The 17467-nt window shown below is 42.9% G+C and overlaps 1 protein-coding gene across 3 annotated transcripts in view; it reads right to left on the bottom strand.

Annotated features, from left to right (window-relative positions):
• Positions 1 to 5991: 5991 nt before the first annotated feature.
• The window catches only part of REEP2 (receptor accessory protein 2), a 31302-nt gene continuing 19826 nt past the window's right edge, over positions 5992 to 17467 (bottom strand). The window contains exons 7-9 of one of the 3 annotated variants that reach the window (XR_014788462.1): positions 16404 to 16564; positions 14240 to 14391; positions 5992 to 6264 (exon numbers count right to left, since the gene is read on the bottom strand). Coding sequence is in view for 2 of the 3 variants with exons in the window: in XM_084839499.1 (XP_084695625.1) it covers positions 14317 to 14391; positions 16404 to 16564 (236 nt within the window). In the remaining variant the exon portion in view is untranslated. Of the gene's footprint in view, positions 6265 to 12698; positions 14392 to 16403; positions 16565 to 17467 lie in introns of those variants that run through there. The other 2 variants (XM_084839501.1, XM_084839499.1) reach the window with 2 other exon arrangements.

Genomic DNA, 17467 nt, shown 5'->3' with positions numbered 1-17467 from the left:
AAGAGAAGACTGAGGGGAGATATGATAGCGCTCTTCAAGTACTTGAAAGGTTGCCACAGAGAGGAAGGCCAGGATCTCTTCTCGAACATCCCAGAATGCAGGACATGGAATAATGGGCTCAAGTTACAGGAAGCCAGATTCCAGCTGAACATCAGGAAAAACTTCCTGTTAGAGCAATACGACAATGGAACCAGCTACCTAGGGAGGTGGTGGGCTCTCCCACGCTGGAGGCATTCAAGATGAAGCTGGATAGCCATCTGTCAGGGATGCTCTGACTTGGATTCCTGCACTGAGCAGGGGGTTGAACTCGACGGTCTTGTAGGCCCCTTCCAACCCTACTGTTCTGTGATTCTATGATGTTACAGTGGCAGCATTTAGTCAGCTTGATTAAAAGCATAATAATAGACTAAATAGGTTCCCCCTTAATTAGTCAGAAGATTAAAGAATTATTTTGAATACAAGTAGTTGGAGAAATGGCTTCCACATGATCCTGGCTGCCTGTTGAGAACGTTGTAGGAAGTTTTGCTCCGTGTTCCATCTCCAGCTGCTATTCAATTTGTGGGTACATGGGTCAAGGCCTTTCTTGGTGCCTAGGAATTCCCTTCCCCAGGAGACCCATTTGCCCTTCTTTCTTTCAGCTTCTCAAAGGGCTCTTTTTAATTTAATTTTGATTTTATCATTTCCCTGTTTTGATTGATACTAGTGGTTTTAGATGTTGCAGAATGTCTTGTGGAGATTATGTAATTTTTATTTCTTATGCTTATGTTATTACTATTTTTATTATATTTTATTGGCTGGCCCTGTGTGGAAGAAAAGTGGTGTCTAAATGATGTAAATAAATAAAAATATAAAAACTACAAGTCTCTTCTAAGATCCTGTCTGCTGCTCCAACATATTAGTGCATCTTCTAAAAACAAGTTTGTTTTCTGTACAACTATTTTTCTCTTATGCAAATTTATGCAGATTTAATCAATTGACTACAACTCATTTAGGTATGACCTAAATCATATCCCTTCTGAATACACAGTGGAGAAGAGGAATAGATTTAAGGGATTAGACCTGATAGACAGAGTGCCTGAGGAACTATGGACGGAGGTCCGTAACATTGTTCAGGAGGCAGCAACGAAATCCATCCCAAAGAAAAAGAAATGCAAAGAAGCAAAGTGGCTGTCTGATGAGGCTTTACAAGTAGCTGAGGAAAGAAGGGAAGTGAAAAGCAAGGGAGAAAGGGGACGATATATCCAACTGAATGCAGAGTTCCAGAGAATAGCAAGGAAAGACAAGAAGGCCTTCTTAAATTAACAATGCAAAGAAATCGAGGAAAACAACAGAATGGGAAAGATTAGAGATCTCTTCAAGAAAATCGGAGATCTCAAGGGAACGTTTTGTGCAAAGACGGGCATGATAAAGGACAAAGAAGGCAGGGACCTAACAGAAGCAGATGAGATTAAGAAGAGGTGGAAAGAATACACAGAAGAACTATACAGGAAAGATCTGAATGTCCCTGATAGCCATGACAGTGTGGTCACTGAACTTGAGCCGGACATCCTCGAGAGTGAAGTCAAGTGGGCCTTAGGAAGCATTACTAACAACAAAGCTAGCGGAGATGGCAGTATTCCAGCTGAGCTATTTAAGATCCTAAAAGATGATGCTATTAAAGTGCTGCACACAATATGCCAACAAATTTGGAACACTCAACAGTGGCCACAAGACTGGAAAAGGTCAGTTTACATTCCAATTCCAAAGAAGGGCAACACCAAAGAGTGTTCAAACTACCGTACAATTGTGCTCATTTCACATGCCAGCAAGGTGATGCTCAAAATCCTACAAGCTAGGCTTCAGCAGTATGCGAACCGAGAAGTACCGGAAGTACAAGCTGGGTTTCGAAGAGGCAGAGGAACTAGAGATCAAATCATGGAGAAAGCAAGAGAATTCCAGAAAAACATCCATTTCTGCTTCATTGACTACGCTAAAGCCTTTGATTGTGTGGATCACAACAAACTGTGGCAAATTCTGAAAGAGATGGGGATACAAGACCACCTTACCTGTCTCCTGAGAAACCTGTATGAGGGTCAAGAAGCAACAGTAAGAACCAGACATGGAACAACTGATTGGTTCAAAATTGGGAAACGAGTATGACAAGGCTGCATATTGTCGCCCTGCTTATTTAACTTATTTGCAGAGTATATCATGAGAAAGGCCGGGTTGGATGAATCACAGGTCGGAATTAAGATTGCCAGGAGAATTATCAACAACCTCAGATACGCAGATGATACCACCCTAATGGAAAAAGCAAAGAGGATCTAAAGAGCCTCTTGTTGAGGGTGAAAGTGGAGAGTGCAAAAGCTGGTTTGAAACTCAACATTAACAAAACTAAGATCATGGCATCAGGCCCCATCACTTCCTGGCATATGGAAGGGGAAGAAATGGAAGCAGTGACAGATTTTATTTTCTTGGGCTCCAAGATCACCGCAGGCAGTGACTGTAGCCATGAAATTAAAAGACGCTTGCTCCTTGGGAGGAAAGCTATGGCATACCCAGACAGCATAGTAAGAAGCAGAGACATCACCTTGCTGACAAAGGTCCATATAATCAAAGCTATGGTTTTCCCAGTAGTAACGTATGGCTGTGAGAGCTGTACTATAAGGAAGGCTGAGTGCCGAAGAATTGATGCTTTTGAACTATGGTCCTGGAGAAGACTCTTACGGGTCCCTTGGACTGCAAGGAGGTCAAATCAGTCAATCCTAAAGGAAATCAACCCTGAGTGCTCTTTGGAAGGACAGATACTGAAGCTCAAATATTTTGGCCACCTAATGCGAAGAGAAAACTCCCTGGAAAAGACCCTGATGCTGGGAAAGACTGAAGGCAAAAGGAGAAGGGGATAGCAGAAGATGAGATGGCTAGATAGCATCACGGATGCAATGAATATGGACTTGAGCACGCTCTGGGAGAGAGCGGAGGCCAGGAAGGCCTGGCGTGCTATGGTCCATGGGGTCACGAAGAGTCGGACACGACTGAACGACTGAACAACAACAACATACAATTCATTCTTTATGTGACGGCCTTTACAAATATCTTTATTATGATTATTACTATACTTCAGTATGGTAATTGATAAGGACTCATTTGAAATGTAAGGGTAAATGATAAGGACTCATTCGAAATGTACGCGTAAATGATAAGGACTCATTTGAAATGCCTCCTCTGATTTTAGTGAATCAGTTCTCAAAATGTTTAAAGCCAGTTCTCCAAGCTGTTATTTTCTTGCTAATAAAAGCTCTGTGATCTGTTGCCAGGAAACAACTGCTTATCTCACAGATTATAGATTTTATCTTAAATCTCAGAGATTAACTGACCCTTAATAATTTACATTTATTTTTGAATCCATAATCTTGCATTTTATATTAGGGCAGTGTCATTCACCTTCATTTTGTGCACACACACAAAACATTTTGAAGCTCCTATTTCAAATTCTCACCATCTGGGCCCTGGTTTCCAAGCCCCTTTTTTGAAGGGGGGGGGGAAATCATGAGGTCACCACTAATACTAACCCCAGGCCCCATTCCTATAAATAAATCAGCACTTTCCAAATAGTGGCCCAGGATTTAGCATGCTATCTCAAGAGGTTTCAGGAATACTGTGGAACTCAGAACTGTCAGTTTCCAGGCCTGATTCAAGGTGCTAGGTTTGATCTTTTAGGATCTTCATGGCTTGGGACCAGGGTATCTGAAGGACTACCTCTTTACATTAGGGTGTAGAACCTCAAGCACAGGGGCCAAATCTGGTCCATCAAGGTTCCCCAAATGGTCATGCCCCTTCCCCCGGCCCCACCCCTTCCCCCCATTGGATCATTTGGCTTCCTGGGTTTTGTGCAGTTCTTTCCTCATTCTCAAAGGTTGAAATGCCTCTAAGGTTTAGGTAGCTGCAGTAAGAACTTTAAGCTAAAAGTATGCTGGCATTTTGGTCCTGCCCCTTTTGACTTCAGCCCTGCCCACCACTGGAATGCAGGCCCTGAGTGCTTCCCTGAAATGGAATTTGGCCCTTGGGCTGAAAGAGGTACTGCACCCCTGATCTACATATACCTACCTGGACCTTGAGACCTTCTGTAAAGGCTCTTCTCAGAGTGTCCTGCCAAGTAAGGTGCAGTTGGCAGCTAGAAGAGACAGGGCCTTTTCAGTGGTGGAACCCCAGCTGTGAAATGCCCTCCCCAGAAGGGCTCAGCTGGCACCAACTTTTGTGTTATGCCAGGTGAAGACCTTTTTATTTTCCCAGGTCATCTTTCTGTTTTAGGTTTAAGCCGTGTTTACTCTCTGCAACTTGTGCTTTTTTGCTATGCTTTTGCTTTTTTTGTTATTGAATTTTAAATAATTTTAGTACTTGCTGTAAAATGCCCTGAGAACATTGATACAGGGTGGCCTAGAAATAGCCTTTGGTGAGGCTCTTTTCAGTAGTGTTCAGATCTTTCACCTGAAGAGTTATGGCTATCTTTGTTGTTGTTCAGTCGTTAAGTCATGTCCAACTCTTCGTGACCCCATGGACCATAGCATGCCAGGCCTTCCTATCCTCTGCTCTCTCCCGGAGTGTGCTCAAGTTCATATTCATTGCATCGGTGATGCTATCTAGCCATCTCATCCTCTGCCATCCCCTTCTCCTTTTGCCTTCAATCCTTCCCAGCATCAGAGTCTTTTCCAGTGACTTTTCTCTTCGCATTAGGTGGCCAAAATATTTGAGCTTCAATATCTGTCCTTCCAATGAGCACTCAAGGTTGATTTCCTTTAGGATTGACTGATTTGACCTCCTTGCAGTCCAGGGGACTCGTAAGAGTTATACAATAAAAATCACATCCAGTATTTGGAACATTTGACTAACCAGAGCTTCACTTGTCAGAATATTTGGTATTTGTATTACAGGCATTGACTTACCATGGAACGACACTTTGCCCCCAACTGAGAGGGTGGGGAAATACAAGCGAAAACGATAGCACTCAGGCCCTAGGGTGGTGTAAATCTTCTGCACGTATGAATAGCAACACTCAGATCTCAAGCCGAGGTACAATAATCCTGAGTTTCCAAACAGGGAAAGTGTATTTGTAAAAAGCAGTGATGCAATGTGTGAAACATCTTTCAGAATACAGGAAGAACTCAGTTGGATATATTACCTCTCGATATTCTGTTGAAATGACAGGTAGTCAAAGGCAGTAGAGACCAGAAGTTTAAAAAATCCATGCTATGGCTCAAGCTTCCATTCTTATTAGTGTAGGATCTGTACACTTGGGAAGTGATATTTCTCCATGGGGGTTACATCAGAAGAGAGATTTGCTTGAAATCTTAAAGAAGGCTTAATGAGAATCACATGAAAGGAAGAGTAGGGATGAGCTTGTTGGTCCTGCCCCCTCCATCGCATCCTTGTTGCTCATCCCTGCAGCCCTCCACACATTGGAGGGGTGCCTTCTGCAGCAGGAAGACTTCTCTACTTGTGTAGGCTGCCTATCCAGTTTAGAACCCTGATTTTCCAGGGTTCTGAATTGCTTGGAGAGCCTATAGGCACAAAGCCAACTGCAGACATTCAGTCCCCAACACGTGGAAGGCTGCAGGGACAGGTGACATAGATATGGAGGGACAGAGCCAACAGGCTAGTCCCCACACTCCCTCTTACGTGGTTACAATTGTACAGGGGGTGAGTGACTTCTGAACAGGGCTTTTATCTATATGGAAAATTGTGCAAAGGGGAGATGGATTGAACTGGCTCCACATGTATCCCTACTTTCAGTGTAAAAGAGCAGCCTCATTCCTAGATAAGTGTTGGTTATTTGTTTTCAACAAACTTATTGTTGGCATATTTGTGGAAAGAAAAGAAAGACCCAAATTCTGAAATCACAATTATAAGCAATACAGTTTGTAGAAGGATGCAATTATGATCAGTCTTCCATGAATATTACAGATTCATGTTCACAGTACTTACAATACTGAAGAGACAGAGGCCAATATATATTTTGTCTACATTCCATATTATTTCTGATTCCAACTTATCATTGCAAACAGAACAGTAGCAGCTTTCATACTGGACTTTGCTACAAAACACTTGTTCAAATAACCGTCATCCTCAGAGACTCAAAGTTCTAACATCAAAGTTCATCATTCTGGCCCAAAGTTTCCAGGAAAGGTTGATTTCAGTCTCAGGTAGCTGCTGTAAACCTTTTCTCCTCCTCTGGAATCCCAGTACACATTTGGTCCCAGACTGCAACCTCTCCACAGTTGTGATACTCTGTGGAGGAAGGGGGAAATTCAGCCACCATTGTTCCGAAGTGACAAGAATTTAAATGAAGAGAATTCAAGATCTGTTCAGGGTGTGGAAGAGAGATGGAATCTAGTCATGATCTACCTACTGAGATGCAGTGCAGAAGCTGGGCTAGAGGCTGATTGATAGATTGAAGTACCTTTTGTGGCCTTCAAACAACCCTGTAGTACATTCGGTGTGTCCTCCCCCCGCCCTTCCAGCCCCCCATGTGATATGATTTCAGTTAGTACATAAAATGTAAAAGCACTCAAGTAACCACGCATACTAACTGTTCCCAAATATTTTTTTCTTATTGGGTCCCACCTTTATAAATGGCTGAGGTAAGAATAACAAAATGATAAATAACTTGTTGTGGTAGAGTCAAATCATACAAGCTAGTCTAATAAAAGCCTTCAGCAGTCACCAAGAGCCTGCAAAAGCCAGATAAAACACTACTAAAGGTTCAAAAATAATACTGATAAGTGCATGTGCACAGAGGCTCTGGGATACTTACACTGGTACTAGGCAAAGACACCCAGAGTCTGGGATTCCGATACGCTCTCAATGCATGAGCAGAGATTCCAGAGCATTTGCACATGGCTATAATATGCTTTCCTCTGCTATCCACACCATATTTTCTAAATAAGTCAGATGTCACATAGTATACAGATTGCCACTTAAGAGTGAATAGGGATAAGAAGGTGATATACCAAAGATTTCTTTCCTGTAATGCAGCACCTCCATATTCAGCAATAAAAGAGAACTGCGTGTTCTCTCCATAGGAGGCTAATTACTTTTTCCTGCAAGGCAACAAACAGGATATATGTTTTCTTAGGGACTGAGGTACAAAACTTCCTTGGTAGGTGGTGTCCATGGCTGTGAACATCCCCTCCATTTGCAGGGAGAGGGGGAGATGCATGTTCCAGAATAAATTCCAGTGAGAAAAAGCGTGAGTTCCTGGGGAAGGAAGAGATCTTAGGACATTCTTCCTTGGGATAGTAATGTAATTTGTGCTGGACACAGCAATGCCCTGAGGAGCTCACTGCAAGATGAAAGCCACAGGCAACAATCCAAGCCCTGAAACACCAGCTGTCAGTGCAGCAGATACAAAGAATAGTATAACATCAAGGGTAATTTGTTTTCTGAAAATCTGGTATCAGCAGGCCAGGTCAGCATAGTTAGTATACATACATAATAAGTTGATCAGTGGAATACAGTGGAGATGTTTGCCTGGAGGAGCTTCTCATAGCCCATTCAGCTAGAAGGCATGAGAGGCTGGGTGTGCAGCAGCTGGGCTCTGTTGGCAAAGTGGCTGAGAATGTCTCTCTCAACAAGAGAAGGAAATGGCTTCACTCACGCTGCCTATCTCTGTTTCTATTAGTTCATGTAGCTGACTCATCCTCCAAGTCTAAACAAATCCTGAGAATAACTGGTTGCTATCCCATCTCCTTGGAAATCCCCTTTCCTTGTCTCAGTTTAGTCACATCTATCCTGTGGGAGGGCTTCTTCAAGTCACTTGTTTAACAAGTTACAGCTCCTTGTCCTGTCCTGTTCAGGAGTTAAGACATTCTTCCCCTTCCCACCAGTTCAGACAGTTGTTGTGTACAGACAAATATTTATTTGGAGCGATGCAAGCAGCTTCCCCTTTAATGCTTCTGTGGAACTAGCCCCAGTCTAAAACTGGTAGCTTGATAACTGTACAAAACAGAATGTGGGGTAGCTGGCTGGCCCTGCTAAGGAGGGGAAAATCTGTTTCTTTAATTCCCAGCCTAACTCCTAATAGCAACAGCTTCCTACAGTCCCACAGAAGTCGAGGCAGTGGTAAAATTAACTAGACCAGAACACAAGCAACTGCTGTCTAGTCCATTTCACTCCCCTTAGCTTTATTTTTTAAAGAATGGGAAAATTCTTGAATGGTGGAGCACTGCTGAGAGGGAGAGGGAGCCTTACATTCACATTCTCTTTTCTAAAGGGCTATATATGTGGATAAGCTCATTCTTCCACAATAAAAAACCCCCTTTAACACCAATTCCATAACTACACGATGCATGATTGAGAGTGAGAGTTACTAATGATGGACACTATCCATAATAGTCACATCAAAATATGCATGTCTATTGAAGCAGCGCTGCTTGTACTGAGAGCTTGCTTTGACTCCTCCTAATCCTATACTGCTTGAAACGCTAGAAAATCCGTAAAATCAGTTTGACCAGACATCGTGGCAGTATAGGGAGGCAGGGATCAAGCATGTGTAGTGCAGGCAATAACCACTCTATAATACTTCTTCCACTTCTCGGAAAACCTGTTGTCTGTACTCAGCCAGTATCTTTGCTGAGGACCTGACACTGTGGCCAATGAGACACTGAAGCAGCCAAAGACAGCAGCTCTAACTTTACAAACAGGGCAGAGGTCTGACTGACCATCCAATAGGGCTAAGACTTTTAAATACGTTTGCTTCACCCAGTGTTACCCACTTCTTGATTACTTCTTGCTGTTTCTCTAGCAAGCAGCGGGGAATACGTGGCTGCTGTATAATGTCCTTGTCACTTCTGCCTGTTCCAACAAATAAGGAAAATGGCTGGCATTCAACATAATGAGACTCCATTCTTGGCTCTATTCCTGATCTGCCATGCAAATCCAAACATGTCATTTTGAATGTTTGCAAAAGGATGGCAGCAGCACTATCCTTTTTACACAGCAGAGATCCAAGAATGCAAGTACTGGAACTAATTTAGATCACAATAATCCTGGCTAAAGGAGCCAGAGGAAACACAGACTGTTGCTTGCTGGAGAGCCCTGGGTATATGTATCAACAGTGAAAGAGGAGTGACTTGGCAGTAAGCAAGCTGCTCCCAAATGAAAGGTTCCGTGAAACTTCAATGCTTGCTGATGTCAATAGAAGTTGGTCCAACCAGAGATAATACCTTGTCCCTTTTTATCCCATTAGATATTCAGATACGAAGATTACACTGGCTGTTACCCTGGTGCAACAGCAATAGCCCCATGAAGGCCCAATGCTATATCCAGCATGGTCATAATTCAAGAAAAGGAAAGCAAAAAACAGAAAACTGAGGGGCCAGCCCTGCAATAATAACAAATACCTCACTATAAGAGTCTAAGCAATGTCAGAAGACACTCTTTTGCCTGGAATGGGGAAGACCATCTAGATTTTAGGATGAACTGTTTTGTTGTGTTTTACATATCTTCTGCCCCTGAAGAAGAGCACTGGCTTAAAATATGTAGGGCATCTATTTCTATTCATCTGCATCTCTGACAGTACCTAGCTATAACACCACTGTAATATTAGTCTTCAGCTAGTTGTCTGTGTTCTCTCACTCTGACCCTTCTAATCCTACTGTCCCAAAACACAACACTGGATTAAGGCTGTGGTATGCATGTAGGAACAGTATTTTATTGCCACCCTTTGTTACAAGGGTAAGAAATAAGGTGCCCTCCAGGTGTTCTGGATGACAGCTCACATAACCCCTAACCAGCCTGGCCAATGGTCAAGGATTATGGGAGTTGCCAGCCCCTGCTTTGTAGAATGGAAGGGTCTCTGCACTCCAATGAAGTTGCCTAAGGTGATCCAGTAGTGTTTCCACAGTGTATTTTGAGCTAGCTGACTAAAAGCAAGTTTTGAATTCTTCCACCATGAACTTCCCAGTAAGTCAGAGGTGAAGATAGAGAGGTCAAAAATGGATAAATTCAGGTTAACATTAATATGGTGATTGCAATTTTCCTATGATAATCTCATCAGAAGCTTTCATCACAAAGAGACTAATGGTGTAATCTTTACTTAGAAGTAAGTCCTGCTTATTCCCAAGTATGCATAGATTGTAGCCTAGTTATAATCAAGTTTCTTAAGGGTAGTAACAGTCAATGGTGAGAAAAAATCTTCATTCAAGGAGATCTTAACATTCTGTGAGTGGACTGTTATAAAGGTTATCTGAGGGCCAAACTACATGTGATATTAATAATGTGGTTTAACACCCTGTATATAGCAGATGCTTGGGGGGGGGGGGGAGGCTGATCAGGACCACAGTACACCACTAGAGGTTTCACCCTTTTCTCCCATTCCATGGTCCTTACTCTGCAGTGGTGTTGTGGTAAATTTTAAGTGTAGGCACTTATCATGACAATCCCCATAGCCATGCCCCTACGAAGAAGAGTCCAAAATGCAGGCAGCTGTGTTGAGCCATACCTACATACCGGTGTGTGTGTATATATATTTGTTGCTGGGTAAATCCATGTATATGCATGCGCACACACACATGCACAATATCTATCCCCCCGCCCCGCTACTGTGAGAATTGCAGCTAAACTCAAAGGGAACAGGGAAATCTGAGGGGAGTGGCAGATGGTGTCATCATGCCTTCTAATCAAAACGTCCTAGCACTTCAACTCTGTGAGCCCTGGCTCCACTATACCACTGGTCCTTAAAAGTCCCCCCTTAAGCTCCCATTAGTGACTTGGGAACTTTCTTCTTATGCTGAATAGCAGCTGGGTAGGGGGATTTTTGCGTATGAGGAAAGAGTTAAACACCCCTCCACACCTCCCATCCACAGTTCCAAGCCTTATTAGCTTCCATCATTCATCAGCTGCTATTTACCATGAAAAAACGATCCAGACAACATTAAACCACATATTTAACATCTGCTTTGGCCCAAGTTCACCCCCAAATTGGTTAACTTCACAGTTTCAATGCTGTTAATCCTGCTCACTCCACAGAATCATGCTAGACTAATCTTCCAAACACAGAGAAGAAAGATCCTATAAGTTACTGAAATTTCTCTCATGTGTTGCAGAGCAGTAAAGACTATGGATCAAGATTTTGGAAAGCCCATGAGGAACAACTGAGAAGGTAAGAACATAGGGGATGTGACATCCCCTAAGACAGATGTGCATAACATAAGCCATGAAGCCAAATGAAGCTTAGCAGCCACATATTAGAGTCTGCCAGGTGCTTGACAATCTCACCCTCCATTTTTGCAGCCTTGGGCAGGCATCAGAAATGGGAGATTTATTGAGCACCTCATACATGCAGCCACCATGCTGAATGTGGCCCAACTATAAGATAATCATGCTCTTAAAACAAAACAGATAAGTCTAAAAAGTAAAGTGACACAAATATATGAACACCAAAAAGTGGTACATTTAAAATAAACAAAAATACTATTGAACTACTATTCAAGTCATGAAATATGTGGGGAGAAGATGGACCCACTTGTGACAAGTACATCCAGTAAGCTAATTTAAAAATGTACTGTAAAAGTTGTCTCAGGACTTAAGCCTCTTTGGCACAGGCTTGATGGAGGCTGGTGGAGTGGTCAGGTCATCCAGCACCATGCCCCCTGTACAGCCTTGCACTTCCCTAGAAACATGGTTGATGGTCACTGCTAACACCTGTGTATTTATCTCAGAGAGGATTGCTAACCGTGATCCTACCCCATCAACTTCTATGCAAAATGATTGCCTCACACAAGAGTCACAAAGGATCCTTGGAAGACTCTAATACATGTGCTGTGAAAAATGCAAGGCATATGTACAAACAAAAGCTACTATGTGCTGTTAAGCATAAACAGCAATTTGATAAAGTAGTGCTACTTTCTCTGTGGAGCAGAATGTTCTTCCTGCTCTAATATGGCAAAAATATAAAGGCCTCATTTACAGCCAAGCCAGCCTCCAAATGCACTTTCCCCAGTCATTTTCTATATATAAGTGGAGCTCTTCTGTACGTAACCCCCAATTCAAACAGAACCACTTCAAACTAACTTGCACAGTACGAGGAAAGAGTGATCAACTGTGCTAAAAGTATAATATGTTTCTATGTTCTCACACTCAGCAAACCAAAGTCATCTCCTTGCTACTGAAAGCCTAATCTGAGATTTAGGGTCAGCATCCTTGACAAATTATAAAATGTCTCTCATTTGCCAAGTCTTTGGCATTAAACAGCTGCTGCAAAAAAAGAAAAAAGAATTGCAAAAATGTGAAACATTCATTCTCTTTGTTCTTGCAGAGGCTGAACTGCCAGGTGTTCAAGACAGAAGTGCAACACACAATTGCAAATGTGCAACTGATTTGAAAGAGAATGAAGACAGCATCTTCAACAGAAATGCCAATGTAATCTTAATGATAAGTCCTCTCTGCTCTATAACTATACAAAGTAAGAGAGTTGGCTTAAAGGTACAATCCTAAAAGTACCAGGAGGTAAGTCCCACTGAACTCAGTGTAGCTTAACTTCTGAGCAAATATCTTTAGTAAGCAGTAAATGTCAGCCTGTGCTGGGGGAAAAAGGGTTTAACTACACAGTGAAGCAGTTGTAAGGCCTTTTGTTGCACACCCAAACTCAGCTCACATTGTCACCCACTTCCACAGTCTTGTGAATAAACCTACAGTAAATGAGGATTACTGAAACTTGGTTTCTGTAGTACAGAAATTTCATATATTTGCTCCACTTTTTAAAAGGCTGGTGGCTTTGGCACATTCATAGGAAAATGGTGAATTTATCATAAGGGCTAGCCTAGAAAACAGCAGGTTTGATCAACATATTATTTGCTTCAATATTCCTGCACTACAGTCCTAGATGAGGATAGTCATATCTAGCTATGCTAAACCTTCTGGAACAGAAGAGTTTTTCAGGATTCATTCATCCATTTGATTGGAGTCCTACACAAAAGCTGAGCTCTGATTTTCACAAAACACTAGGTGGCCTCATACACCACATGATATTGCCTCTAAAAAAGTAACCAGCGTTAGCAAAGAGTGGTGGGAGATGGTAATGGTATAAATGGCTAGTTCCTGAGAGCTGCATAACCTCATCCATCATCCACCCATAGAATTATTAGGAGTGTCTCTATCACTTCCCTGCTTACAAAACTCCACTCAGAAAAGCTCCAAAAGGGGTTATTTTTGCTTACTCACCAGACTGCACTGATCAAGCTCCAACCTTATATTCTCAGTGCAAATAAAGCATAGTTAAGTACATAGCAGGTATCATCCAGCTAACTACCCTCCAACTTCTTCCACATGCATGCCTTCCTGAAAAAATTCTTACAGAAAACAGGTTGACCTATAAAATCTAAAATATAAAGGCAACTCTGAAGTAGGGGCCAAAAGGCTTGGCTACTAAACAGTGACTACCAGGATTCCAACTCTTTGGAAAGATACTGATATGTGCTCAGGCATCTGCACACATCCTGCCCCAACTATGGCTTTCCTAGCCATTCAATAGCATCTGCATCTCCCTCCCTGACTTTAATTCTACTTGGGAAAACCCCCACATGCAAACAGTTCTACCTTCCCAACACCTACCACAAGCAGAGTTATACCACATTTCCACTCAAGCAAAAGCGGCTGCTTAGAAACAGGAACCAGATACTGGTAAGGAAGCCAGCCACTTGCTTTCTCGCCTTCAGCCCCTCCCCAAAACATCTGCAGTCCCCCAGGAAAAAAAAACCTTACCCAATCCCACTGTCATCACAATTGACCCATTGCCCATGTTGCAAAGCACCAAACAAACCATCATTTCTGTCTCTTTCTCCTGCCAAAACAAGTTTGGATGACACAGTTTTCAGTACCAGTCACTTCGCTTCAGGCACTTCCTAATAATTCCCCACAGCAGCTACAGCATGACATCCAGTGAAATGCTGAAATATTATGGGAAGATCCCCACTTCCAATTAGAATTTCAGCGGTACCAGTCTTGATTTTTTTCTAGCCTCTCTGCCAAAGACAGCTCTAACCCTAATTAAAGAGTTGTTCCAGCAAGGAGTTTCCCTATTAGGGTTACACACAGAGAGGGAATCCCAAAGCAACAGGCTATGTACAAACAGATTAGCATTCTCTCCATCACAGAGATAAAGAGTAAATAATTCCTGAGGATGGCCATCCTCTGATCTTTGTGCCAAATTTCAGTCACCCTCTCGCCTTGGAATGAGCTCTACAAAGCAGTAGCTGTTATGTACATGATCTCAGCTCCCTTTCCTTGAGAGTGCTCCTCAAAATGACAGAAGAGCCCTGGGACAGACAGGCTGGGGTGTCCTTAGGCTGACTCGCCAGCAGTACTAGAGGGTGTAACTTTCTTCTTAGGACGGGCTTTCACAGGTTTTTGTGGGGGCTGCAAAGCAAGAGAAAGAGGTGACATTAAAGTAGTTGCAAAATAAGAGGATTTTTTTTTTTTAAAGGAATAGCTTTGTACAGTTCTTCATTGAGCTACTGCTTCTGGAGCTAAGGGAATACCACTGAAAATGTTGATCAATTGCTACTTAATCCTTAAACCCTCTTAGTTCTATTAATACTGAGTTGATGCAGTAATAGTATTACTGCATCAACTCAGTTAGTGAGCTCAGACTGAGCAAGTCAACTGTACAGTAGCAGGAATATTAAACTTCCAGTAAAATAAAAATGTAACTATAAAGTAGCCTTCACGCTGAGAAAATATGATATTGAGGTTTTCAATCAATTTCTCCTCTTCATACCCATTTTCTCCTTTTTTAACCAGTCTCTTCAAACTTACTTTTTCCAGAAACAAACCCTGGGAAATCTTGAATGCGTGGGAATGTTTTAAAACCACCAGACTGAATTAAAAGTACATTTTCAACTCCTCTTAAGAGCACATGCAGATGTGCAGAAAATGACCCAGGTAGAAAGTTGGATACCTTTGGTCTGTGGATACTCCCAACAATTACTGCAGGAAGTAAGCAACAGCACACTTTTGTCACCCAATCTATGACATGCATTATTAGCTGTGGCCCAACAGGGGACCAGGGCAGCAAAACTACCCTGCACAAACTGACCAGCTGTGCTGAATGGGGCCACAAAGTAGACCACCACCACATTTAAATCCGTACCAATTATGAGGAACCTTGTACCTCTTTAACAAGGTAATAGGTTTTGCACTGGAAAAAACAGGAAACGGAGCCCAAACAGTGACAGCTCGGGGGATGTGTGCCAGCTGTGCCTCCTCCTTGTGCAAGTGTGAGCAGCAGATCATGCAAAAACTGCTAGTCTGGATACTTCCTGAAGGGCAAACAAGATGCAATGGTGGCAGCCATGTTTGTTTGTTCGTGCATCTACTCTGTTCATGTACAAAGCAGTGGGGTGCAATTTTAACATCAAAAGCCGCACACAGAGAAGGGAGATAAATCTCCCCTCCCTTGCCTTTCCTTCACATGATCCATTGTCCCAGTTACTTTTCTCACAGTCCAGCTCACTTCCAGCATCAGCGCTGGCCTGGAGGGGTGGAGTTCAGACAATGAAGCATGGGGAGGTAAGGCAAGGAATAAGGAAAGGTTCAGCTCCCCTCACCAAGCCTCCTTTTGGGGCTTCTTCACACAGAGCTTTTATCCTGCTATTGAGATTGCTCACTCATGGAAGTTTACAGGCCCTTTCTATCATGTTGTCAACCTCCAGGGCATCTCCTGCACTAAATGACCTTTATTCCATTTTTTAAAAGATTGGAGATAATGAGGTATCAAATTACCCCGCTTGTGTTCTGCTTGAGTTCCCTCAGTGAAAAAGGAAAAGCCACAAGAACAGGAGCTAGATCAATGAAACATATGGAAGACATAAGGGGAAGGAGTAAGCATGTGTAAAGGGAGTCCACTGTGATCCTGCATTTAAAACGGAAGCAGAAAGCCCCGTTTTAAATGCAGGATGTTAGGATGGCGTAGAGATGCTCTTGATGTTAAAATTAGACACTACCCCCACCTCTTGCTTGATACATGAATGGGGTAGACACAGGGACAATCAAATGGCTGCTGCCGTCACATCACTTTCACCCTTAGTAATGCTACTTCTTAGATGATATAATGGTCTCACTAACGAAGAAGTCACAAGTACTTCTTCACAGAACAGTGCGCACATGCCTTTAATTGCTGACAGGGTGAAAAAGGGAATGTGAAAGACAAACACAGGCTGATTTGCAGGCAAAGGCACACACACTGGTGCTAGTGTGTGTTTGGCAGGGAAGCAGCTATTAAAAAGGACTCTGTGTGCCAGGCTGAAGAACACAGGTAGCATAAGAGGCAATGCAAGAACTGCAGCATTTCCCCCTGTATTTTAAGGAGTATCTGGCTACACTCACAGGATCTAACTGCTGACCATGCAAACAATTACACACCAGCTCACCTCAGTCTTTGTCACTTTCTTAGGAGCTTTAAGACTCTGGGTCCTTTTGGGAACTTTATCTCCTGTATCATCATCTGATGGGTCTGTTCTGGCATCAGACTGGGCTCCATTATGTCTCCGAGTTAGTGTCATCTCCTCTGATGAAGAATAACAAGATGCACCTGAGAAGAAAACCAACAGTAAGGCTGCCACTTATTTTCATGAAAATGCTGTCCCTGATGATGAGGCTTTTGGAGGCAAGGGGGAGAGAAAAGAGAGCCTTGTCCCTAGACAAGTGCAGAGTTAAACTCTCAGGGTCAAACAAGATGTGAAGTCAAACACCTCTTTGAATCCCATGTTTGGGATTTTCCTCCACACACACACTCCCTCCAGCCCCCAATCTAGGTTGTGACCATAGCATGGGGAAGGGCGATTTAAACCTTGGTGGTGAGGTGTGTCAAGGATAATGGCCTGCTTTCTGCTGTAAGATCTGGTCAGGCTGTCACGTTGAATGTAACCACCTGGAATTGTCTGTAATCTAAAGGCTCCTCCGCCCTTTGCCCAAGGCCAGATGCAGCCCCTGCTAACTAGAAAGTGCCAACAGCTGGACTTGGTGGGGGGTTCCTGCCTCTTGGAGGCAAGAGGTCCACCCAGGAACTGAGTCAGTGCTTGGCTGACGCAAAATCTGCCCTGGGTTGCCAGGACTGGGCTTTAAAAGTGGGCTGAGGTCAAGGCATGGGATCTCCCTTCATCCTGGTGGTCCTGGACCTGCAGATAGCTGGTTGCTATCCAGGGAGATCCTTGCTTAGGTATGTAAGGATAGGCCAGGTAGATTTGTTATTTTGGCTTGGATGTGTGTTCATGAAGCTCTCTGTTTATTGTTAAGTGATTCAACTTTGTACTCTCTGTGTAACTTGCTACTTTCATTCTTCCCTTTCCCTCTACTCCTTTATTTTGATCTTAATAAACCTTTATCCAGCCTTTAGTTGGTGTGGTCTCTCTGCATAACCTCAGTGCTAATTTCAGTGCCTCTTGGCTTAAGAGGGTGTCTACTGGGTATTTTGGGGGACTGAAAGGCCAGGTTT

This window comes from Heloderma suspectum, chromosome 2, assembly GCF_057233095.1.
Source record: "Heloderma suspectum isolate Gila_16-S chromosome 2, 16-S_ref, whole genome shotgun sequence".
Taxonomy (NCBI): Eukaryota; Metazoa; Chordata; class Lepidosauria; order Squamata; family Helodermatidae; genus Heloderma; species Heloderma suspectum.
The sequence above is the reverse complement of the archived record's forward strand: the minus strand, read 5'-3'. Positions and strand labels throughout refer to the sequence as shown.